Source organism: Belonocnema kinseyi, chromosome 2, assembly GCF_010883055.1.
Source record: "Belonocnema kinseyi isolate 2016_QV_RU_SX_M_011 chromosome 2, B_treatae_v1, whole genome shotgun sequence".
In the NCBI taxonomy this organism is placed as follows: Eukaryota; Metazoa; Arthropoda; class Insecta; order Hymenoptera; family Cynipidae; genus Belonocnema; species Belonocnema kinseyi.
Window position 1 is genome coordinate 92,777,593 of NC_046658.1, and position 26,372 is coordinate 92,803,964.

At 33.4% G+C, this 26,372-nt stretch overlaps 1 protein-coding gene across 1 annotated transcript; it reads left to right on the forward strand.

Moving 5' to 3' along the window:
* The first annotated feature begins 966 nt into the window (after positions 1 to 966).
* Positions 967 to 26,372, forward strand: LOC117167034. Its single transcript, XM_033351594.1, has 4 exons — positions 967 to 1,129; positions 7,729 to 18,735; positions 21,342 to 21,581; positions 25,184 to 26,372. Exons 2-4 carry the CDS (start codon positions 7,819 to 7,821, stop codon positions 25,250 to 25,252), a joined length of 11,226 nt encoding a protein of 3,741 aa, XP_033207485.1. The 5' UTR covers positions 967 to 1,129; positions 7,729 to 7,818; the 3' UTR covers positions 25,253 to 26,372.

Here is a 26,372-nt window from a genome sequence, read left to right on the forward strand (position 1 = left end):
AGTTTATATCAAAATGCGGAGCTTAAAAATAAACGAATTCCTAAAACTCAGCATCAAATGTTCAAGAATATTTTTGCATTTCAAATTCTATAACTCAGTCGCATAGAATACCTAAAAATAATTGTACAAACTACAAGATCCGCTTTTCAAAAGTTACGAACAAATATTTTTAAATTCTCATAAATTCCAGAAAATAACATTTGTCAAAGAAATTCTCGGTCATATACCCGTGCTCCCGGACATATTAAATTTTTTTTTTAGAATATTATAAAGTAAATTTCGTATATGGTTATAATTTATCGCAAAGATTGTGAGTTTTCATTTTTTAATTTGTCATTCTGTCTATATTTTATACAAACAAATTAGGTATTTCATGTTGTGATGTCAGTTGACAAGATGTCTGCACATTGAGGGCTAAGCAATAATACCAATTGCTTGGGACGAAAAAAATGATTTTTCACTATAAGTGTATGTGGATATAATTGTTTATTTTTTAAAAACTATTTGATTGAAAAATAAAATTGCTACAAATTCTTATAATCGACTTCACGATTTAATGGAACAGCCTTTAAAAAATAAAAAATAATGTCAAAACACACTTATGGTGAAAAAAAACTTTTATAAGTTATTAAAAAAATAAAGTTTTGTCTTTTGCACTTGGTATTCTTGCTCGGCCCTCAGTGTGCAGACATCATGGATTTCCCCCACCCAGCCCAAAATACCTAATCACTAAAATTTGGAAATCTAAAATGGCTGCGCAGTGATATGACCGGTCCGTCTACGCAGCATCTGCAGACCTTGGTAGTAATCTAGTGGCTTTTTCGGGAAAATGATTTTTGGGGAAATTGAACTTTCTGGTAGCATTTTAGCATTATAGCTACCGTGCTCTCGCCCATACATTCATATCAGCGCGCGCTCTCATTGGTTTCATTCACTGCCGCGTGGCTACGAGTTTGTCGAGTTTGTCATCAAAGAAAAAAAAACCAGAGCGGAAAATGGCTGTAGTGACATTTCTTTTAGACAGTTCAGAACCGTGTACTCGTGTCAGTCAAATATTTAATATGCAATATGGCAGTGGCAGTTCTCTGTGAATATGGCGTTCTTGTTTTGGAGTAATTACAATACACAGGTAAGCTACGATAAATCTCTATTTATTTTCCAATTTCCAGTTCACAAAACTCCGCTATCTACGGGAAACACTCTCTGTGGCTTTCCGCTCCGCTGGACTTTCGATTTTACTGGGATTCGCGTTGCCCCCTCGCTAGTTTCACCCATTATCCCGAAAAATATGTCACAGCACGAGCTTTAAACAGTGTAATCCGACTGATCGCGACGAGCTTCGTGGCTTGCAAATCGCGATCTCAATCACGAATTTTCTCTGTATGCAAAATACGAACCGAGGCCAATAAAGCCTAATCGTTTTAATTGTTTTTCACAATATCGCGATACGCGTGACACAACTGCCAGTCACATTGAATAGCGATTTTGACATTGGAAAGAGAGAGAAAATACTGGTTTTTAATTCTGTTTTAAGGAAAGGATTTTACCGTTCGAGGTATTATATGCACGTGATTTGACAAGTTCGGATTTTCGAGGTGGTTTCTTGATGACACGACAATTGGACATTTTTCGAGGTCCCGTTTTTTGTCAATGTTGTCATATGCGGAGATAAATTGGGGATAAACAAGTGTTCATTGTGTACCCACAATTAACTCAATTCTTTCACTCTTCAATTCAAATCAATTCTCTCATTTTAATTACTTCATTATTCTTATTTTCATTATTTCCCATTGAGGCTTTATGAGTGAGAACTGTTTTTAATTTATTTGAGGGTTATCAATGAAACAATTGTTTCTTTTTTTTGGTATAAAATCCTGATTATGATTATAGTGTTACGTAATAACAATAACAATCAATTTAAATGAGGCGCACATTGTTTATATGCAGAAGAGAGTATCGGCAAAGCAAATTTTTGTACTTTTCTCCACTTTTTCAATTCTGCCACAAATTTCATCAAAGTGAATTTAAGCATTATATGATTAAAAATTATGAATGTAATGTCTGTCCAGTGTTGCAAATTGAAGGTTATGAATCGAAGACTTTTTAATTCTTAAAATAGAATGTTTTTAGATTTAAGTTTTATAAATTCATGTGTCTAAAGTTTTGAACGTTCAAATGAACGATATTTTTTATTGATAGATTTTTAAAGTAGAAAATTTAATAAAGATTTCAACTTTAATAATGTTTCATTACATTTGAAAGTAGTGCAATTATACAATAAATTTATGATACATGTTTTGATTTTTTGGTAACAATATTTCGACGTAAAATAAAATTGGGAAAAATTAGGTTCGTTTGGACGTTCAGAACTTCAGGTAGATCCTTTTTTTCAATTGGTGTAAGAAAATTTATTGTTTTAAATTTCCTTCCATCTCCCTTTTCTCTATTTATGTAAATAATTTTTAATTTAGGAACTTTAAAACTGAATTGTTTTAAATTCGAGTTGTCTAAATTACATTTTTTTTTAATTAGAATTAGGCTTTTGCGAAATTTGATAATTATTTTTAATTTTTCCTGCATAGGAAACCTTCTTTTTTTATTTATGTAAATAATTTTTAATTTAGAGAGTTCCAAATTTACTATTTTTAAATTAAATTTTCCTTTTTTTGTCGAGTTAGAATTAAGCGTCTTCAAAATTGGATAATTATTCTAGATTTTTTCTTTATGAAAAACCTTCCTTCTCCCTTTTTTCTATTAGTATAAATAATTTGTTATTTTTAATTTATATAATTCCGCTAATTCTGGACTGAAACTTCATTTTTTCTTTTTAATAATCTTAAATTTCATCTCTCCGTTTTCTTTATTTATCTAAATATTTTCTCTTTTTAAATTTAGGAACTTCAAAACTGATTTGTTTTAAATTCAAGTTTACAAAATTATATTTTTTCGTCGAATTATAATTAAACATCTTCAACATTGGATAATTACTCTATATTAAAAATTTATTTTTCTTGCTTGGAAATCTTCCTTCTCCCTTTTTTTCAATTTACCTGAATAATTTTTCATTTTTAATCGAGGAACTTCAAAATTAAATAGTTTGAAATTCAAGTTTATAAAATTCTATTTTTTGACGAACCAGAATCAAGCATCTTCAGAATTTGGTAATTATTCTAGATTAAAGCTTATTGTCCCTGAATTCCTACATTCCTTCTACTTTTTCACTATTTGTGTAAAAAATGTATTACTTTAAATTTAGCATGTTGAAAATTGAATAGTTTTGAATTCATATTTGCAAAATTCAATTTTTTTCGCCTATTGCAATTAAGCACGTTCGAAATTGGATAATTCTTGATTGAAACTTTACTTTGCCTTGTTTGGAAACCTTCTTTTTCCCTTTTCTCCAGCTGTCTTAAATAATTTCTCATTTTGAATCGAGGAAGTTCAAAATTTAATGGTTTCAAATTTAACTTTGCAATATTCCAGAATAAAACTTCCCTTTTTTATTTTTCTAAATAATGTCTCGTTTTAAATCGAGGAAGTTCAAAATTGAATAGAAGCTTTTAGAATTCCATCTTCTCCGATCACAATTAAGCAGGTTCAAAATTGGATAATTCTAGATTGAAACTTCACATTTCCTTGATTGGAAACCTATCTTCTCCCTTTTCTCCATTCGTGTAAATAATTTTTCATTTTAAATTGAGGAATTTCAAAATTGAATAATCACAAATGGAAACTTTGCAACTTAAATAGTTTGCAATGCAGAGCATTTGTAATTAAATAATTTTGAATTGACTCTTTCGGGATTGTAAAACTTTATGTTTAAATTCTGCTCAAAAACTTTGCATTGGATCAGGGTTGCTACAGGTCACGGAAAACCTGAAAGAGTCTAGGAATTTATGATAAACTGAATTTTATAAATTTCTGTCCGACTTTTGTCACTAAGAGTGTTTAAGAACTTAAGAAGCAAACAAATAAAAATTAATAACGCTCTCGGAATGTCGGAGAATTTTTAAGTTGGGATTTTGTAGCAACCTTGATTACAAAAATTCAAAACTTTAATTTCAAATTGATAGCCACTTGTTTCTGTACATTGACACTTTCCACTTTTTAAAAAATAATATGAGGAAACTGGTTAAAGTTGATTGAAAATCAAAATCTAAACAAATCTGATTTCCTCTCGGAAAGTTCCTGAACAACTTGACCGATAAACGCAGAATATGCAATTGAAAAAACGTGTCTTTTAAATAAATGCTAACCTGACTTTAACCGGGAGAAGACTGGAAAAATATTTTTTTAATAAATGCAAACTCTTTTCACCTGTAACAACTTTTTTATCGCATACATATTGACAGGCTCGCATTAAAACACGAGACATTGCTTTTTACTTAGCTTTTTACTTCCTCTTTTTCTGCATTCTGAAATTTATACTTCTCCCTGTAGTTTCCACGATTCACTCTTTGTTTTCATTATCAGAGTCATAAGGACATAAAGCATTACTTATTTGATTTACGTGGCAAGTTTTTTTTGAGCAGTCATCTTCGATAAAAAAAACGTGTGATTTTGGTTCAGTAGAGCGAGAATAAATTTGACTTATATCTATTTACATTAGAAATATGGAACACGAACATTTCCGTGCTAAATTTATCTGGTTTTACATTCTAAATGATCTTCTTGAGAATATTGTAATTAATTTGTATGGAAGATTTCAAACCTGATTGAATTTTTCATCCAGTTCTTAAATCTGTTTTTGTTTATTAAAAGTAGTTTTAGTTAGAATGTTTCATGATAGTTTCAGATTCGGGAAATATCAGTTTTTAAAATTTTTTATTAAATGTTCAACTATCCCTATATGTACATTCATTTCTGGAACATAGGGGATGTATCAAAATATAAAGTTGAGTTTCTGCTTTCACTTTTAAATATTCTAATTGTGAGAAATGACAGACGTGCCAAATAATTTAATCTTTTACGATAAACATTTTCCTCTACTAATTAAGGTCACAGGGGATAAATTGACCAGAAGATTTTGGAAGCGGAAATGGGTGACATAATAATTTGATAATGGTTCTGTTATAATATGATGAAAGAGAGGTATCTGCTAAACTAAAATGATTCAAAGTACGTAATTAAGTTTTTTGTATCTAACAAAAAATTATTATTTTTAGGAGGATTGAAAATTATCTAACTTTATAACTTTACGAAATGATAAATTTTCTTGTGAAAGATAAGCAGGCATTATTTTGCATTTAACCCTGGATTTTAATATCTCTGAGTGACTCAGAATTATTTACAACAGCTTAAACGAATCTTCAGGATTTGATTTTGATTATTAAAAAGGATTAATTTATTAAAATTGAACGCCCCAAGATTGAGGAAGAAAAAATCAATCTTTGGAAATGTTTTATTAAATAATTAGGTTAATTTATTCAGAAACGCTTTCAACAACTCGCTTAAATTGACATACATTCCGAAATAAGTTAGTAAGGCTAATTATTGAGGTAAAGTAAATAAGTCGTCTGCGACATAAATCTTAAAAATTGGCCTTCAAATCTAACACCTTGTATCAAATTATGATCGCATGATTATGATTTCATAATTATGTTTGAATTAGACTTAGGTCGACAAGGCCTACTGTGTAAAAAATTATTTTTCAACCGGATTGCGACAATATTAATGTCGCCTTGATTTGCGTAATGATAAAATCTTCCTTAATTTTTTAAAACATGCGAAACACTTATACTTAGTTCTTTATTGTTGTCAAATCAATTAGTCAATAAATCAGATATAATGATCACTTTACACGCTTTTACTTTCCCATTTCAACTCTATACACTTAAACGTTTTCTTTATCATAGAATTTATTCATTAGTACTAATGACAAACTCGAACGCACATAAGTGCATTCATTCGTGTATATAATTCACGTGATAGAAGGTAATAATTTATGTCAGCCAATATTGATCGCGTGTGCACTATATTTTTAACTTAAAAAAACTTGACTCTCGTTTGTAATTTTTGTAAGGATGATACAAAATTGATTGACATTTTTCCATTTTCTTCTAGGTAAACGCTGCAATAAACGTAATTCAAAATCGATCCTTTTGCCTTTGACTTTTTGAATTTACTGGGGATAAGGCCAAAAATATTATAATGTATGTATGTGCAAGTCGTGAAATGCACTTAGAAAAAAGTGAAAAGCAAAGAGGCTAAAACTGTCAGGGCTTGATTTTATAAAAGTATTTTTACTTGCACGTGTCTTTCGGAATTTAAATAAAAGAATTGCGCATCAGTAAAAGAATTGTGCGTAAACACAATAAAAAGTATATATTCTTGTTATCATGGAAATGCTACGAAAATAGTGATTCTGTTGACTTTTTTATAGTCTGCTAAAACTCTATTTGTACTTAAAGATTAAAAGTTTTTATACGTATCTGTGTTTTTGCACAATGTTTGATCTTCCATATTTGAACGATTTTAAAATTGTTTTTTTTTTGTCTGAGATAATGAAGTAACTAATTATTCGTAATTTTAACGTTTGCACTTGGTTACCTCGATTATAGAAAAATGTCCTTGATAGGCACTGATTCTGAGATTTATTACGAAGTAGCAATTGGAAATTTAAATTGATTTTCTTTCAGTAAGGGCGCAACACAAATGCGGCCCAATTTCGTTTTTGGAATATAGTTTTCTGTTTTTGATTTGCATTTTATAATTATAAATGTAAGGTAAATAAATTAAAAAAATTGACGAAATACGAAAATTTTGAGAGTCATTATTGCACCTATTCCTAAGTATGGATTTTTCTGGAGAAGTTTTATAATTGATACTCACTTGGAATATTCTAAATCAATGCATCAATAGTAAATTCTTATTCACAAGATTTACCATTTACATTTCATGAAGGCTGAAGCATATTTTAGAGGGAAAACTTGAATTCCATTAAAAAAAACTAATTTGAAAAGATAACAAAGCATTGGTAAACAATTTCTTTTTCAGTAGGAGGAACGTAACGATTTTTATTCTCTTGAAATTATGGTGTCCTTGTAATGGCATATCAGTAGATACGTGAACAATGTCTATGTGTACAAGGTCATAAAAACCTGAATCATATAATTAAACTTGAGAATATGTATAGTTACGATAAAAATTTCGGGAACACACTGTCATAAATTTTAAAAATTGCTCGGCGTGACATGGATTTGAGATAAATTTCTTGTATAATGACGACACACGTCTCCTTTATATTTTTATTTGTCTTCTCGCAATAATAATCCTGATTTAATTAATATAATAAAAAAATATTTATATCATCTTCTTATGTGCATTACGAGATATGCTTTGTTTTTTGAAGGTACTAAACTTTATCGCCTGTTTTTTTTTCTCGCAGAATGATTTTTCATTACGATTAAGTTGATGATAGGTCCTAAAAATAATAAATAATACATCATTTATTTTATGGAATTTAAAAATACATCGTATTCCAAAAATATAATTGCAAATTGTTCGTGAATTTTTTAATGCTATTTTGGTTCTAATGGCGTGATTTCTCATTTAAATGCATGTTAAAATGAGTTATGAACTTGGTTGATAAATATTTCATCAGCCTATAAATTCTCGAATCCCTTTCAATTTTTCTTTATTGTTATACTGCTTGCAAATATTTGCCGAAGAAAACTTTGAAATATATCCGGTTTTGCGTGAAATAAATACATATTATTGTTTTTGTAGCTAGATGTCCTGCCAAGCGCTGCTGGTCCCTCGACAACAAACTAAGGTATCTGAGATGAATCCAGTAGTCGCTCGACTCAATAATGTACAATGAGCTACAGCCGAAACATGCCAGACTGGCAGCAGTACAGTGCCCTGCAGTCTGGAGGATCCGATGCCGCCAAGTCTGGGCAGAATGCGAGTGCCGGTCACCTGTACGTCCCGAACATCAGTCCACCGTCCATGAACGGGCTCAACCTCAGTACAGATTGCCACAGTAAGTCACAGAATGATGTCATTAATTATAGTCAAAGAAATTACCAGCCGCAAAACAATACACAGAGTGGAGCGACAAATTTGCCCGAAAATCCTCTGACCTCGATGGTCCATATGTCGAGTTGCGCCGGCCAGTACGGGAATTCATCGACCATGAATTCTATGATGGACGACGGGAGCAATTTGGACAGTCTTAGGAATGGGTCGGTGGTCGCTCTGAACGAGGAAATGGCGCACAGAAATCAGATCTCATTAAACGGACCCGTCTCGCGTGTCATGGGGCCAAATATGAATGTAAATAATAATATGGGAACGACAGGACAACGAATTCCGCCCGTCAATTCCGTGCCTTCAAACCGACAAGCACCTTACATGCCCGCCTGCAAAGGTCCTTGTTGCGTTTCCGATCCCAATGTAAATTATCAAGCCTGGGAGAAGTTCACCCCCTATCAGGCGACTAATCCTTATAGAGAAAATGTTCGCGCGTCTGGTTACGCGACGGCTGACAGTAGACGATATAGAAACGAGGCGGCGGTGGCGACGGCGACGACCACCTACAGAAAGGAGAGTTATCCCAATAAGGACTTGGTCCCACCAAACTCTTATCAAGTTGACCAAAGAAGGAGTTACTCCGATTACAAGTACTGCAAGGACCCACCTCCCGTTCCCAGAAACTATCAAACCTCGACTGTCCTGCCGAGTTATCCTCTTCCAAATTACGGCGTTCCCGGGGACTATCAAAAATATGCCTACACCATGAAGGATTATCCGAGGCAGGGAGTTATGAACTCTCAGAACTCGCCGATTCTCAAGTATCCGGAGCACAATGTCAATATGCAGGAGAAGTATTCCCCGAAGCAGAGTCAGTACCAAAGTGGAGCGTTATTGCAGAAAGGTTTGGTGGTACCCAGCATCAGTACAAACATCTCCACGGTGCAGAATCCTTACCTGAATCCGCAGTTTTCTCGCGAGTACCAGTGGGAGAATCCCGAGAAAGACCCGAACAAAATTCAAAATCCGGTGCCGATGCACAGCACTTATCCGAAGTATCAGCTTTATCAGCAGAAGTACGCGGTGCAGAGGTTTTCGATGGAGAATCATCTGCGGGAACTCTCGAGAATTCCTGGCTACCAGACACATCCAAAGTATCAGGAATGCATTCACAGGTACCGCGAATTGTTGAGATTGCAGCAGACAGTTGATTACCAGAGTGCAATTCAAAATACCTTGACCACAGCCAACAGCTCAGTACCACCTATCAATCTGCAGTTTGATCAGAACGGAGTTTTAATTAATCCGAACTACCTCCCCGGCAGTTTTCCCACCCACAATCCAGCCAATCCCACGAATCCTGTGAATATTGAGAAAGAGCCGCAGCAAACGGCGGAGAAGCCGCACAATTTACAACGGTTACAGAGTCTTCTTCGATCTCATGAATCGTCGATTCCAAATAACGACAGAGATGTACAGTACTTGGGACAGAAAACAATAGAGAATCCTCACTGTCATCTGCGACGAGAAGAGGAACGTTTCGAAGCTTTAAATCCCCGGGAAGAGGATAAGGAGAAGAGTTTTGCCCATAAACCCACGTTGGATGTGCGACAGTTTTTAGCAAACTGGGACGAGGCTGAGGAGGAAGAAGGAGCCAACGCAAATCTACCTGATGTCGTTCTCAGCAATTCGACCCCGATTGTCGTCGTCGAGTACGGAAACCTTGGATTGGACTCTCACGGGCCTGACAATACAACTGAGCAAAAGGAGAACGAGCCTACCATGAAGGCTCAAGAGTATTATCCGAAGGATCACTCCAACACTCTTCTTCAAGATTGTGCGAACGATTTGAATCAGGGGGTTGTTTATGCGAATAAGCTGAATATCAAGTGCGTCGGTGAAGGAATCGACGGAGTGCCCACGATTCATATTGTCGAGAATCCCGAAGGAGAATCCTGCGGATCTTTTGCTTACAACGAGAAACAGGAAGTGGAAGTTATTGGTGGAAGTTCGCTACCGTCTCTGACAGAAACGAAAGAGTGCGAGGTCAGCGAGAGTAAAGAAGCTTCTAGTGTAAACTACAAGAAACTGGCTCAGAGGAATCCGGATCCAAAGTTGCAAGTCAATCCTCGGGATATGGCAGTTTTGCCGCTAGCGAAAAGTACCTCGGAGGCTGGGAGTGCAAATTTAAAGAAGCAGAACAGCTACTCTGAGGAGAATCACAATCAGGATGATCTCAGTTTGCCAGATTTGACAACGTCGGAATGTACGCCAATATCAACGACCCTGAACACTCCGACTCATTCGGACAGCGAAGAATGTACCGAGCAAGGTGTTGATCTCACAACGAGCACCAATCCCATCGAATTAATCCAAAATAGCCCGATGATCAGCTTCACTCAATCTCCCGTCAAAATGGATCCCTACGAACATCTCAAGGGCGAGCATCTATCGGCAAAGTCGTCACAAGATGGACTCGATTTTGATTTTCAAAATACCTCTGTCATCAAGTCGCCAATCTCCGATTCCAAGAAGGAGGAGAAACCCGATTTGCGAAGTAAACCGGCTGAAAATGACATTTGGCCATCTTGTGCACTCGAGGATAAGAAGAAGAATCCAATTTCTGATGCGCAAAGCAGTACAAAGTATTCTCAAGTTCATCCCATAAGTCGAATGATTCCGGAGAATTCGGCAAATAAAGATTCGAACGACTTTTCATCAAATATGGATGTGTTTTCGTCGGAGGATCAGGACAAGTGGTGTTGGAACTCGATTCCTCTGATACCTGGGGAAGAGAATGAAGAGCCGAAAATACCAGCTCCGCCGATGGAGGAAAATTATTTGACGAAAATTATGAAAGATTCGGCGCCAATCACTAGCTTGAATGTCCTCGAGTCCGATGAAGAAAAAACGAGTAAAGTCGATGACATGTGGATGGATGTTGGTTGCATGGACAAAGGTTTGGACTTGAGTTCCGATGCTAAAAAGACATGCAGCAATGAAAAATTTTACAACGAAATCGAGCAGAAGATGCAAAAGAAAAAAGACTTTGCGGAAGTGTCAGCCTCGGTCTCGAAGATTTTGAAAAATATCAAGGAGCGGCAAGATTCCATTCAGAATTCGATGCAAGATTCTCAAAGTTTGCGACGAAATTCCAAAGGAATCAGCATAATTTCCGAAGAGATATTTAACACGACTTGGCAACAAAACAAGCAGAATAAAATATATCCACCTAGAAAAATGTCGGACAGTTTTGAGAGAGAGGAACTTGCGACTTTTGCTGAAAATTTCAAAAAATCGAGATCAAGATCAATGAACACACTGTGGAAACGTTCAAAATCGGTCGAGAATCTCAAGGACGAGAGTGAGGAAGAGCGTCTCTTTAAGGAATTTAAAAATCTCAAGAGAAAGCGAAGTGTCGATCAGTTTAAGGAGGACAATAAATTGCCGAAATTGTCGCCCGAAGAGGAGAAAAAACCGACGGACATGCCAGCAAAGCATGCTTTGCCTGTTCTGACTCCTGAGACACTTCAGAATCCACCGAAGATCAGCGACGTTAATCAAGAAAAGCCAGCGACAGTTGAGCCTGCGAAACCGAATTCATCGGACTTGGAAATCAAATTCAGAAACTGCAGCGATTCGAATAAACCTTTCGAGGCCATCAAAATAGAGATCAATGTTTCGAGAAGTGATGGCAATTCTGTTGCCCAGAGTTCGACGCAAAAGTGCGGTGAAGCAGATTCGAAACCGAATCATGATGATCCTTCAACTTGTGGTTCTTTGACTTGTTCCGGGCAGAACTTGAAGACTGAGACAAATATCCAGAGTAAAAAATTCGAGGATTCGGACAAAATTGTTGAAATGAAGGGAAAAAAAGAAGACGAGAGAAAAGAGAGTGTAATAGAGTATTTTGGAAAGAGTCAACATTCAAAGGTCTCTCAGCATTCTCATGCAGCTTGTGACACCTGCAAATCGTTGAATTTCCACAAAATTGATCAAGAATATATCTGCACCCATCTAGATAATCGAATAACAAAACCACACGAAAACCCCGAGAGTATCGAGAATTCGTCAGTTGCAGGGAGTTCAACAATCGACTGCCTTTCCAACAGACTCAAGTCCATCAACAAGACAAAACTGGTTGAAGATTTCAGCAGAAAATCCAAATTGCAAGAACTCAAGCACTTTCGAAAAATCAAATACAAGGATAAAGGATGTTTTTCTGGATTTGAGAACAAAAATGTGATGCCTGATAAACCGGAAGTTAAGGAAAGTTCAGAAATATTTCCCTGCACTTCGGAATACTCTGGATCCAGATTGGAAACCAAAGATTTATTAAAAGAAGATGTGACTAATACAGGCGACGATACCAAGCACTTTGTGATAAAGAATTCTCTAAATTGTGATTCCAGTAGCTTTGATGAAATGCCGTACAAAGATCCGGAAACCAATCCATTGAAATCGAATTTACTTGAAGGCGAAGATTCGTCGAGTCCCAAGGGATTTTTGAATCCAATATTCAGCACTCTGGACGAGTCGGAGAATTTGAATACAGTTCCGGTCTATACAACCAAAGACGGGAAAATCACTTACAGTCCCAATCCGAGATTTACATTGAGAACTCTGCTAATGGAGGCGCAACAAAAGGACGGTCGTTCTCAGTATGAAAAATACACAAATTATAGTTCCTCTACCTCTTATGATAAACGGCCGACAAAATCAGGCGAGAAGCGCCCTTACAGCAACAAATACCACACAGATTTGAAGCCACCGAAAAAGTCTTTGGCTAAACGGTTCGCTACTCAGGAATTGGAGAAAAGTTACCAGAGGTATCTTTCTCACAAGGAAAGTAGGCCAGCTGCACTCAGCAGTGAACCAATGATCATTAAAACGATCAAGAACTACAGCGCTTTCAGTGAAGGTTTATCCGGAAACGAAGCCCAGGACGAGAGACAAGATTCGAGGAGTGACTTTGAGGACAGTCGTTCGCAGCATGAAAACGAAAATGAGAAAAGTTGCTTTGAAGATAAAATTGATGAAACTCCCGACGATTTGAGCGAACCTGCCAAAATTGTGGAGACTAGTACAAAGAATATTGAGAGATGTGAGATAAGTGAGAGTCAGATTTTCACTGGAATACGGAGTCCAAGTCCGGGTGATGCGGAAGATAATCAGGTTGTACCTGTAGCTTCTGGTGATAAGGAGCCGGTAATAGAAACTCGCAATTTCGAAAAAAGTGATTCTACTAGTCCTATTGTTGCGGAAGATGCGACATCTCGGGATGCCGAAACTCTGGTCATGGATGTTGACAAGCCACAAGATACAATATCTCAGGAGGCAGACACTCTTGTCATGGACATCGACAATTTACAGGATACAACATCTCTTGAGGCAGATCCTCTTGGCATAGACTTTGACAAGCCACAAGTAACAACATCTCCGGAGGCAGACCCTCTTGGTATGGATGTTGACAAGCCAGCAGATAAATCATCCCGGGAGGAAGAAAATTTTGTCATGGACGTTGACAAGAAACAAGATTACGATACAGATTTGAATTTTCCTAATCTTGATTCAACATCAGGAACCAATCTTGAGATGAAAGATGATATTCAGGATTCTAATATAGATTCTGCAAATTCTAAATTGGAATATCTTAAAGATATTTGTAACTTTAAATCAGATGAGACGCCCGAGAGGCGCAAATCCACCTCTGATGTTGCAGTTCAATCTGAATCACATTTACTTTCAGAGAGGAGAAAAAGCGAAAGTTTCGTTTCAAGTTCCACGGAAATTAATCCCGTATTTTCTGAGAGTTTGGAAGTGTCGAAAAACAGAGAAGTTTTGGTTTCTAGTCAGAAAGAATCTTTGGAAGATGAGGAGACAGCGGAGATTAATCAACATTCTGATATTGGAAATTCTGAAGTTGTGTTCAGTTTTGAACGTGAAATAAATTCTGAAGTTGCAGTTAATTCTGAAGCTGTGGTCAGTTCTGAAGTTGCAGACAATTTTGAACAGGCAATTAATTCTGAAATTGTAGAAAATTCTGAGCGTGAAATTAATTCCGAAGTTGCAGTAAATTCTGACCGGGAAATCAATTCTGAAGTTGCAGAAAGTTTGGAACGTGAAATCAATTCGGAAATTGCAAACATTTTTGAACGTGAAATCAATTCTGAAGTTGTAAAAAATTCTGAACGTGAAATTAATTCTGAAGTTGCAGAAAATGCTGAAGGTGAAAACAATTCAGTAAATTTTGAACGTGAAATCAATTCCGAAGTTGCAGACAATTCTGAACGTGAAATCCATTCTGAAAGTGAAATCAATTCAGTAAATTTTGAACGTGAAATCAATTCCGAAGTTGTAAATAATTCTGAACGTGAAATCCATTCTGAAAGTGAAATCAATTCAGTAAATTTTGAACTTGAAATCAATTCCGAAATTGCAGAAAATTCTGAACGTGAAATCCATTCTGAAAGTGAAATCAATTCAGTAAATTTTGAACGTGAAATCAATTCCGAAATTGCAGAAAATTCCGAACGTGAAATAAATTCTGAAGTACCAGAAAATTTTGAAAAGAAAATCAATTCTGAAGTTTCAGAAAATTCTGAACATGAAATAAATTCTGAAGTTCCAGAAAATTCTGAGCATGAAATCAATTCTGAAGTTGCACTAAATGTTGAACATGAAATAAATTCTGAAGTTGCTGAAAATTCTGAATCTGCAGTCGGTTTTGAAGTTGCAGTAAGTCCTGTAATGGAATTAAATCCTGAATCTATACAGAATTCTGAAATTGCCGTCAATACTGAAGTTCTTGAAAGTGTTGAGAGAATAGAATCAGAAAGATCAGAGAAAGTAGAACCAGTTTCAGTTGATCCTGAGCCACAGTCATGTTCAGAAAGTTATTTTAACGAGAGCGAGAAGAAAAGAGAAGAAGAGATCATAGATGTGGATGTTGAAGATGAGGTGGAAATTGATTTGCAATTAATTGAAAAAGACGAGGTTGACACAGACCTCGATAAGAAGATTTCTGCTGAATTGAAAGAAGTTCTCCAGGATTCGGAAATCGATGAGAAAGTTGATGAAACTGAGAGTGAGTCTGTAAAAGAGTATAGCCTTGAAGAATTAAAATTAGCGAATAAACAAATGGAGGAACTGATAGCTGCAGAATCCCTTTTAGAATTGACGTCTGAGATTACTAATCTTCTTGCCAGACAAGAGAACGAAATTTCAATTCTGAATACTGAGGAGACATCTGTAGAACCAATAAATTCTGTATCTGAAAACGTAGAGGAAGACGTTTTAGTAGCTACTGAGGAAATTCAAAAAGAACCCGAAGAAAACACACAAGTTGAACCCTCTGTCGACGAAATTCAATCCAGTCATTATGATGTTGAATGTGAGGATGAAATTATTTTGGAAAGAATCGAAAATGTGGAGGATAAATCTGTTGAAAAAGAGACGAATCATTTTGAGGAACATAATCAAGAATCGAATGAAGAAAGTACTCTGGAACAGAATTCAGAAAGTCAAGAATCAGAACTGAAAAACTATGAGAGAGAATATTTAGAAACGAGAGGTTTGTGTCCTTCACCCTCAATCGAAACACCTAAACCCCCCGAGGATAAAACTGAAGAAGGTACGAGCGAAATCATAATTCAAACTTCAAATTGCTCTACAGAGATTAACAATGAAATTGATCAATCGATTCAGAAAGAAACTTTGCCTCTAATAGCCGTAGGAGATAAGGATTCTGAATTAGTTTATGTTGATGACGAGTCGAGCTGTGAAGTTGATCCTCCTACTTTGGAACTTCAGAAAGAACTCAGCGATTCCGAAATGTTAAATTCACCAAAAAGTTCGGACAGTAATCAGTTTGATCAAATGCCCGACATGACGTTGGAAGAAAACATTAGAAGAGAGTCTCATCTGAAAAGTTCCACAGTTGATAAAACAGTTCCTAAACTAGTTATTCGAAAAATTGAGTCGAATAGAACCTCACCGACAAATTCCAAGTCAGGTTCCGATGTGAGTGAAGAACCCTCATTTTACCGAAAAGTACCAAAGATGATAATTCGAAACGCCAAATCTCGACCAGCGACGCCCACGATAGAAGAAATTCCGGATGAGTTGCCTGAGTCGAATGAAGAGGCGAACGTCATCAAAGTGAAGATAAAACTCGATGATATCAATAAAAATGAGCCCTTCATGTTCGCGAATGAGGAAAGCAGGATTCCCAAAATGAAGATAAAGCTCGAAGATAAACTGCCGAAAGTTGTCATCGAGAATCTGGATTTACGTAATGTCCAGGATTCGCAGAAACCTGTTCCGAAAGTTAAGAAAAAGAAGCTCAAGAATTCGCATTCCATTGACGATGATTCAAAAACTAGTGAACAAGGGACCGATTCCAAGAGATCGTGTTCAAAGACGGATTCAGACACAAGCCGCTCTTTATCTGAATCCGATGAGGCGAATTTGAATTCCGAACTGAAGGAAATTGTCAGCGATTCGTCAAGTCTTGAGACTGAAGAATCTAGAAACAAGGTTCCTAAGTTGAAAATAAAAAAAGACTTGAAAATCGCCTCTTCGACTACTAGGAAACGGCACAGCTCTGAGATTCAGCAGACTGAAAACAAAAAGGTGAAAAGATCGTCGAAGGAAGAAGTGAAAGATCGAAGGGTGGATCCAAATATGGAGAATTCGATGTCTTCATCGGATGGTCAAAGTATTTTGGAAAAAGTTCCCAAAGTTATCATCAAGCGAACCTCGCCGACTGCTGAATTCAAGTGCGAAGTTAGCAAAGATAAGAAGAATGCTTTATTGCAAGACTCAAGTTTGCAACCGCAAGTGGTTCTCCAACGCTCTTGGATTCTCGACTGCATGGCGAAAGAGTTGAGACATGTCAATATTGCCTTGAAATTGGCGATTGCAAAAAATGGGAGCAAAGCCTCGGTCCGCGGTAAATCCGACTCAAGTAAAATTCAATGGGAGCAGTTTATTCGGAGTTTGAAAAAGCAGAAGGAGTTGGCGAAGGCTGAAAGTGGTTCGGAAATTTTCACGAATAAAATCAAACAACGACGAAAATCCGACTGTGGGACGCGTTATTTAGAGACGGGTTCGAGATTCTACAAAAGCAAGGTCTGCAAATCAGCGAGAGAGTCTACAAATGCTGAAGCGAATTATCTCGAGAATCGATCTTTATACTTCAAGGACATGTTCTCTGAGAAAATTCAATCCAATTCAGATGCCTTCAATTCATGGAAGAAATTCGATGAAAATATGAATTCAGAGAGTAAGGATGTGTTCCAGGATGCGGAGAAATTAAATTTTCCGAATAATTTTAGCGATCAGGGTGAAGAATCCGAAGTAAAGTTGAGCGAAGAGGTCGAGACTAAGTGTACTTTATTAGGAGAGGAAGTCGTCGATAGTAAAGAAACTTTAGCTCCAGATATTTCTAGCTTCGAGAGTTTTGACGAGAACGAGGCAAATGTGATAAAAATGGAAGAAGAGACTCAAGTTGAGGAAGTGAGGCCCGAGTTTTCGACCTCGTTGATAGCGAATGGAGAACACGAGTATCTCTATTCCGAGGACGCGATTCCAACCCAGTTTGAATTCGAACTCGAAATTGTAGAGAGCAGTGTGGATACGTATGACGTACCAATGGCTGATATTAAAGAACCTCCTGAATCGAATGACGCTGTAGAATTTAAAATTTCCGAAGTACCTGATGATCGGATTGAGGAAAGTAGGATCGAGGAATCAAATGACTCTGACCGGCTTCCGAGGCTTCTTCTGCCAGATGAAGATTCTTCTTTGCTGAACGCGGTTCAAGATTCCTCTTGTGATATCAAGGACGAAATCCCTGTTCTGAATAACTTGCTGGACCCAACTGAGACAGATCAGACTTCCGATCAGTTGGCTTCAAGTCCAGACAAGTTTTCGGATTCGATCTCACTCGTCCAGGAAGTCATGGCTGCCAAGGAGACCTTGAGGAAGTATCTGCCGAAATATGAAAAGGATAGCAGCTCGAAATCGAAATCTAGAACTCTTGGCGAAAAGAGAGAGGGCGAGAGGAAAGAGGGTGATTCTGATAGAAGTTCTTCAACGAAGGAGAGTTCGGAATGTTCCAGTTCAAGAAGTCACACTAGGTATGAGAAGAAGCGGCCGAAAGAGAGCAGCAGGTCAAGAGAGAAACACAAGAGTAGAAAAGCTCCGAGGATAGATGAGGAGTCTTGTAAATATGATGAGAAAACGATATCGTTGCGGGATCAGAAACGTTCTAGTCTTCATTCTACTCAGTCGGAAGAGTCAAATAAAAGCAAGGATAGCGGCAGCAGTAGATCTAAAACAGAATCAAGCTCGAAGCGCTCGGGTGGCAAGTCTGAGTCCAGGAGTGGGAAAAGCAGGGAGTCGTCAAAGGATGGTGATAGAAGTAAAACAAAGTCTCAGAAAGTTCCAAAGATATCCAAGTCTAAGGAACCGAATGGAGAAAGTGCGACTGAGCCGAAAGCGAAGGAAGATATGCCGATTTTGGAACCGGAAGATGGAGTGCGTCTGGATCCGAGTTCGGATCGAGATGCTACACTTTCACCACCTCTTATCACAAATCAAGAGGACGTCACTACTTTTGAGCAAGTTCCGAAAATTGTTGATGGGACAGTTGCAAAAGAGGCGGAGAGAGTTCCTAGTAAGATGGTGAAGACTGTGCAGGTCGATCCTGGAGTGACTCTCGCCGATGCTGTTCAAAAATGGGTCTTTCATGAAAAGGTAATTGTTGTGGAATATATTTTTTATGCTAATTCAGGGTGTCTACCCTACCTGGAAAGCCTAACATTTTCAGGAAATTTTTTTTTTTTTTTGAGGCAGGGAATTTTTTCCAGGAGGTGCTTATTTTTTTTTATTTGCAATATGGAATTGAATAATATTGATTCTTTATTTGTGAAAGTTGCTTTGTATTACTGTATTGAACTGTTTCTTGTTAATTTGCTTTTTTTTTTTGGTTTAAAATTAATTTTTTTAATTGTCAATTTAACTATTTTATGTTGATTCATTTTTGGTTAAAAACTAATATTTTCTACTTTTAAATTCAACTATATGGTTGAGAGTTGATCTTTTCAGTTGAAAAGTAAACTATATGTATGAAAATTATTATTTTTCAGTTCAAAATTCATGTATGTTAAGAATCAAATTTTTTGGTAGAATATTAAACTTTTTTTTGAAAATTCATCTTTTTGGTTGAAAAATTAAAAGTTAAACTTTTTGGTTAATAAATTATCATTGTGATTTGAAGTTTAGTTAAAAATTCAATATATGGTTGAAAATTTTTCTTTTTTTAGTTGAAAATTCAACTATTTCATTTAAAGTTCATGTATTTTGTTAACAATTCGTTCTTTTTGTTAGAAAATTAATCTCATTCGTTTATCTTGTTGGTTGAAGTATCAACTACTTCATTTTTTGTTCAGAGTTTAACTTTTTTGGAATGAAAATTTAATTTCTAATTTGCGCGTTAAACTCTTTTGTTAAAACTTAATTTTTTTAGACTAAAGATTAATTTTTTTACTGATAATTTAACTATTGCAGTTAAAGTTTTAACTATTTCGTCTAAATTTTTAGAAAATTAATTTTTTAAGCTACAAATGTAATTATTTGAGTTAAATATTCTACCATTTTAGTTAAAATTCATCTTTTTATTTGAAAATTAATTTTCTTAACTGAAAATTCGTCTCGTTTAGTATAAATCAATCTGTTAGGTTTAAAATTCAATTATTTTAGTTGAAAATTCACCATTTTTGTTGATAATGTATCACTTTGGTTGGAATTTATTTTTCGGTTGAAAATTAATTGTTTAAACTGAATGTTTAACTATTTCATTTTTAGTTAAAAATTGAGATTTTATGCTTCAAAATTCAAATTAATGGTTGAGAGTTGCTCTTTTTAGTTAAAAAATAAACTACATGGTTAAAAATTATTCGTTTTTAGTTAAAAATGCATCTATGTTGTTAAAAATCAATTTTTTTGTAGAATATAACTTTTTTTTTTATTTATCTTTTTGGTTGAAAAATAAAAAGTTAAACTTTTTTGTTAAAGAGTTATATTTATGATTTAAAGTTAATCTATTTCAGTGTGAGTATCACCGTTTTAGTTGAAAATTCACTATATGATTGTAAATTTGTCTTCTTTAATTTACAATTCAACTATTTCATTCTAAAATTCATGTATTTTGTTGATAAAATGGTATTTTTGGTAGAAAATTAATTATCATGTTTGGAGATTAATCTTTTTGTTCAAAAATTCATCTATTCCAGTTGAAGATTCATCATTTTAGTTGTAAATTCATCATTTTGGTGGAAAATTTGCCTTTTTTTGTAGAAAAGTAATTTTTTAATCTAGAAATTTAATGATTCCATCTTTTGACGAAAACTGATCTTTTTTAGTTCAAACTTTCACTATGTGTTTCAAAATTTATCTTTTTTCGTTAAAAATTTAAGTATTTCTGTTAAATATTTAGTATTTTATTTAAAAATTCTATTTTTTGGTTGAAAGTGAAAATTTTTTCTTTATTTTATTTTATTTTTTCTTTACAATGAAATTGTTTAACCCAAAATTTAATTATTACATTTTTGGTTGAAAAGTGATTTTTTTTTAGTCCAAATTCAACAAAATTTTGGAAATTTGCCTTTTTTAGTAGAAAATTCAACTTTTTCATTAAAAACTCATTCATTTTGTTTAAAACTGGACGTTTTTGATAAAGAAAATAATCTTTCAGTTTGAAATTTAATCCTTTTGTTTTTAAAATGCATCTATTCCAGTTGAAGATTCATAATTTTATTTGAAAATTCATCACTTTGATTGTTTTTTTTTGCACAAAATGAATATTTTGAACCGAAAATTTAATTATTACGCTTTTGGTAGAAAACTGACTTTTGTTGTTGTTCAAAATTCAACTAAATTGTTGAAAATTAGCCTCTTTTAGTTGAAAATTCAACTTTATCTTTTAAAAATCATTTATTTTGTTTTTAGAAATCGCCTTTTTTGATAGACAATTAATCTTTTTGGATGAAAATTCAACTGTTTGGTTGAAAATTCATCTTTCAGATATGCCGATTCTTTCTGAATTAAACATATTGATTGAACCCCTAGAAACTTAAGGAAAAAACATTATTTATGATAGATGCGCGAAGCTGTATACATATGCCGACTAAATTATTTAAAAAATTTCGAAATATTTGAATCGCTCTGTCCTACGAAAAATGATACCTGGGAAAAACTTTGAGCAAATTGTTAGGAAATTGTTTTTCTGGCATTTGAGTAGACATCCTGTGATTTGATGTTGTTTGAGGAAAAAAGGGGAATTGATTGATTTGTTTTTATAGGCGACGATTAAACACAGAAGGTATTGCGTGTTGTGCGAAAGGTGGTTCCCATCAGTGATAAGGCATCGAAGGCATTTATCAGGTTACCAACATCGGCACACCGAACTTACACAAAGGAGATCTATTCATACACTTTTCATGCTTTTCACGGGGAAACCTTGCCCAAGACTGTTGCCTGCTGATATTTTAAGGTCTGACTGCTCATTAGGGGAAGCTACACCTCTGCAAGTCGCTGTCCAAGTAAGCATTTTTTTTTTTAATTCCCTAATTAAACCAGGGTGTCCAGCGATCTTGGAAACCTTGAAAACCTTGAAAACCTGAAAATATCCTTGAATTTTTCACGAGAACCTTCAAATTGAATGATTATTTTTTGCTTCTTAAATAAATAGATTTTTTGAAATGCGAAGAGTAATTTAAATCTTTCAGCCTATTATGAATGAAATATGTCGCTTAGAAAAAATCTTGCTTCTGCAAAATGTTTTTCATTTATCAAGATATAATGTATTTTTTATTTATTGCAAAATAAACAGACATTTCATGTTTTCTTTTTGTAGATTGCACCAATTATTTTATAGATTGCAATGAACAGAATTTAATATTGTGAATAATTCTATAAGTTTTTTATTTCCTTTCCAACTAATATAGAGCATTGAAGTATGAATTTTGTTGTGGTATTCAACTTAAAAATTATAAACATTATTAGCTGAAAATTTCGATGTTAATTCAGTTTTTGTTTTTCGAAATTGGAATGAGTTGTGGACATGCATAACATTTTTTTGACGGGTTGACTACTCAGTTTTTGAGTTTACACCAGATTTCAAAAGGTTAAAAAATATTTCTAAAGATTTCAAAATATTTCAAGCATTTCAAAATATTTTTAATATTTCACGGATCAAGACTTCACAACAATTTTCTAAAACATTCAAAGATTTTATTCAATATTAAATGGTTTCAAAACCTTTGAGAACATTTCAGAAGATTTCAAATAATTCATTGATTTCAACGAATAAAAAAAATTTGACAAACAAAGATTTAATAAAGATTTGACAAATATTTCAAAAGATTCAAAAAAGGCGTGTACACTATATTTAAAAGTTTTTTACAAAAATTTTCCAAAGATTTCGAACATTTCACAAAAATGTTTAAACTCGAAAGATTTAATGATTTCAAAAAGGGTATAGTAAACTATATTTCTAAGATTTCAAAAAATTTTAAAGATTTTAACAGTTTGATATTTTTTTAGGAGATATCAAAATATTTGACCAAAAGTTCAAAGATTTCATAAAGATTTCTAAAGAACACGAGAATATTGCAAAGACGTTTCAAAGATGTGAAATAATTTCACTTTTATTTAAAAAGATTTCACAATATTTCAAAGGTTTTAAATGATTTAAAAGTTTTTTGGGAAGATTTTACAAAATTTGTAATATTTCAATGATTTTAAACGAATACAAAATATTGCAAAAAGATTTCACAAATATTTTAAAGAATTCTTGAGGATTTAATCAAATTTCAAGAGTTTCCAAGATTTCAACTAGGATTTCAGTAAAGTACACCAGATTTCAAAGATTTAAAACAATTAAAAAATTTTCTTGGAAGATTTCAAAAGATTTCACAAAGATTTGAAATATTTTAATGATTTTAAACGAATATAAAACATTTCACAAAGATTTCAATGAATTGTTAAGTATTTCAAAAGATTTCAAAACATTACTAAGATTTTAAACAATTTCAATTTCTTTAGAGGATTTCATAAGATATCACAAAGATTTTAAATATTCCAATGATTTCAAATGAATTCAAAAGATTTCAGAATGATTTTACATATATTATCTGAAAAATATATATAATTATTTTATTAGTATTCAATTTTTTTTTAATTGGTAAGAAAGGACAGTAAGAAAAAATTCAACTGCAAAAAACGTTCCTAAAATAAATTTTGTTGGTAGGTTTTAAAAGGTTTTCATTAAAAATGATATTTTTCGTTTAAAATTAAATCATCAATAATATTGTTTTGATTCTTAAAATCATAGAAAAACTTTTTTTTAGAGATATGATTCTTGGCACAACTATGTTCAATGCAAACTGTATTTTTTAATAAAATTCAACTAGAAAATTAAACTTTTTGTTAAATTCGTCTTTTTTATTCAAGAATTTAACTGTTTTATGTTAAAATTAAAATATATCTTGTTAAAAAATAGTTTGTTTCTTTTTTGTTGAAAATTAATTATTTTAACTGTAAATTTATCTATTTCATTTTTGGGCAAAAGAATGATATTTTTTTGTAACTGTTTGTTTAAAAATTCAATTATTTGATTGAAAATTCGTTTTTTCGTACAAAATTAATCTTCTTGGTTAAAATTTATATCTTTGAATTGAAAATCGAATTGTTTTATGAAAAATTCATCTTTTTGGGTTAAAAATTAAGCTTTTTTAGTAGAACATTTGCATTTTTGTTAAAAATTCATATTTTGGTGTTGAGAATTCAACTGAAATCTTTCTTGGTAAAAATTAAAAATTTTAGTTGATAAATAAAATTTTTTTGGGTAGAAAATCACAAAAAAAAGAATGATCACTCGAAAAATATTTTTATTTAACATCAAAAACACATTAATTGATCATGTGAGTTTGATTTGAAATAAAAAGATTTTTTGATTGATCATTCCCTTTTTTGTGTGTGAAAATTAGTTCTTTTAAGTTAAAAATTAACTTTCCATGTTTGGGTTTAAGATTTATTTATTTTTTCTTGAAAATTAAACTATTTATTTGATTAAAAATTCGTTTCTTTATATAAAATTAATCTTCTTGGTTAAAGTTTATACATATATTCCAATTAAAAATTGAACTGTTTCATTGAAAATACGTCTTTTTGGCTTGAAAATTCAACTATATGTTTGAAAATTCGGGACTTTTTTTTAATGTGTTGTTTTTTTTCTTAAGAAACTAATATTTTTAGTTGAAAATTGTTTATTCTGAAAATTTAAATATACAATTTTTTGTTAAAAACTTATCTTTTTAGTTAAAAATTCAACTATTTCTTTGAAAATTCGTGTATTTTGTTTAAAATTCGTTATTTTTCTCGTATAAAATTAATCTTTTTGGTTGAAAATTTACATTCTTTAGTTGAAAATTAATTTTTTTATCTCAAAATTTAAATCTTCTAGTTTTTGTTAAAAGCTTATATTTTTGAGTTGAAAATTCATCTTTTTTGGTTAAAAATTCCACAAACTGTTCGATTGAAAATTCAACTATTTGTTTGAAAATTCGTGTATTTTTTTAAAAATGCATTATTTTTCTCGTGCAAAAATAATATTTTTGGTTGAAATTTTATATTTTTTAGTTGAAGAACTAAATATTCTAGTTTTTGTTAAAAACTTATCTTTTTTAGTTGAAAATTCAGCTATTAGTTTGAAAATTCATGTATTTTGTTAAAAGTTAGCTTTTTTATAAAATTAATTTTCTTGATTGTAAACTCATGATTTTTTTTGTGTAGAAAATTCAACTAGTTCTTTTAAAATTCAGTTTTCTTGGTTGAAAATGAACTTTTTTGGTCGAAAATTGATCTTTTTGGATTTATAAGTCAACTGGTTTCTAAAAAATTCGACTTTTGAGTTTGAAAATTTAACTCTTTTTGAAAAATAAATTCTTTTTTGAAAATGTAATATATTTGGACCTGAAATCTTAGAAATTCAAGGTTTTTCATATTGAACTCAATCTAGCACCTACATTAATTTGATTTAAAAGAATTTATTCTACCGCTTTGAGAGCATTTTTGACTGTCAAGTTTTGTCTTGCGTCTGAGAATCTCGAGCAAGGATGAAATTTCTGTTGAATTTTCACAGAACGTTGCACTAGGCTACGAGAAAGCTCACGAGATGTCGAAGACGAAAACTGAAGAGAATAAACCATGAAAGACATAGAGACGATGCTGCAACCTCATCGATTCTTTTCGAGTGAGGTATGATTGCAATTCTTTTTTTTTACATGTCAGCTCTACTGGATGCAAATGACTACTAGACGATTTCGTTACCGTGTAAGATTAACTATAAGTCACATAATAGGTTTTTAGCCAAAGACATCAAAAGAAGGTACATACTAGATAATTTAGTCTGTGTTTAAGAAGACAGAAACTTCTTCAATTTGTACAAACAAACAAAAAAAGAAATGATGTTAAAGAGTGATTTAATGCCTCACCAAGAATCCTTATTTACATCATAAGAAGAATCTTATATATGTATATATAGTAAATATTCATATATAAATATATTTATTATATTCCAATTTCCGAGGAGTGATACATTCACGTTACGCTTTCACATTGTGTATACGAAAGAACAGGGCCGGCCGAGATTGTGTGGAACTTCAACCCCGGGATTTTTAAATTCTCGCCTCCCCCCACCTGCCCACCTCTCAACCAACCCCAAACACAAAAAAAACTCCACATCTGGGAAGAAAGTTGTTCCGCCGGCCCTATGAAAGAATATATTACGCTCGAAAAAAAATATATAGGCGTAAAGAAAATTGTACAACATATCTGTTCCACGGAAAAAGAAAGACAAGAATGGTAGAGAAAGTGAAAATAATTCACCAGTACATTCCAACAGGATGTAGTATTTAAAATTGGTCGAGTTCGATATTTAATATTCGATGTTTGTTTTGTTTTTTTCCCTCTCTTTTTGAAAATAATAATTGGCGTGGTTTTGCATTGATGAAAAAGTCGCACATGTCTCTGGCTGTAACAAAGGGTACAATCTTGTCCATCACTAACAAACCATACTAACTATAACGAGTAAGTAAATAAATAAATAAATAATAAAGAAAATTGTTCCTATGGTTCTTGTGATATTTGCGTGTGCGTACTTTGGCCACTTTTCACTTTCTCTCGATGTTCACTCTTGACAAATGGACCAATGAATGTGAACATAATAATTGCTTCCGACTGTCCGAGCATAGGTTGAGATTAAAACGTATCTTAACGTGCTATATTTCCTTCTTTTAGTCAAAATATTTCGTGGATAATGTGCAACAATC

Bases quoted from the DNA above. Each gene is read 5' to 3' on its own strand.
- LOC117167034 (XM_033351594.1), top strand. From the start codon at position 7,819: ATGAGCTACAGCCGAAACATGCCAGACTGGCAGCAGTACAGTGCCCTG. The intron at 18,736-21,341 runs GTAATTGTTGTG...TTGTTTTTATAG, and splicing joins AATGGGTCTTTCATGAAAAG to GCGACGATTAAACACAGAAG. The intron at 21,582-25,183 runs GTAAGCATTTTT...GAATTTTCACAG, and splicing joins CTCTGCAAGTCGCTGTCCAA to AACGTTGCACTAGGCTACGA.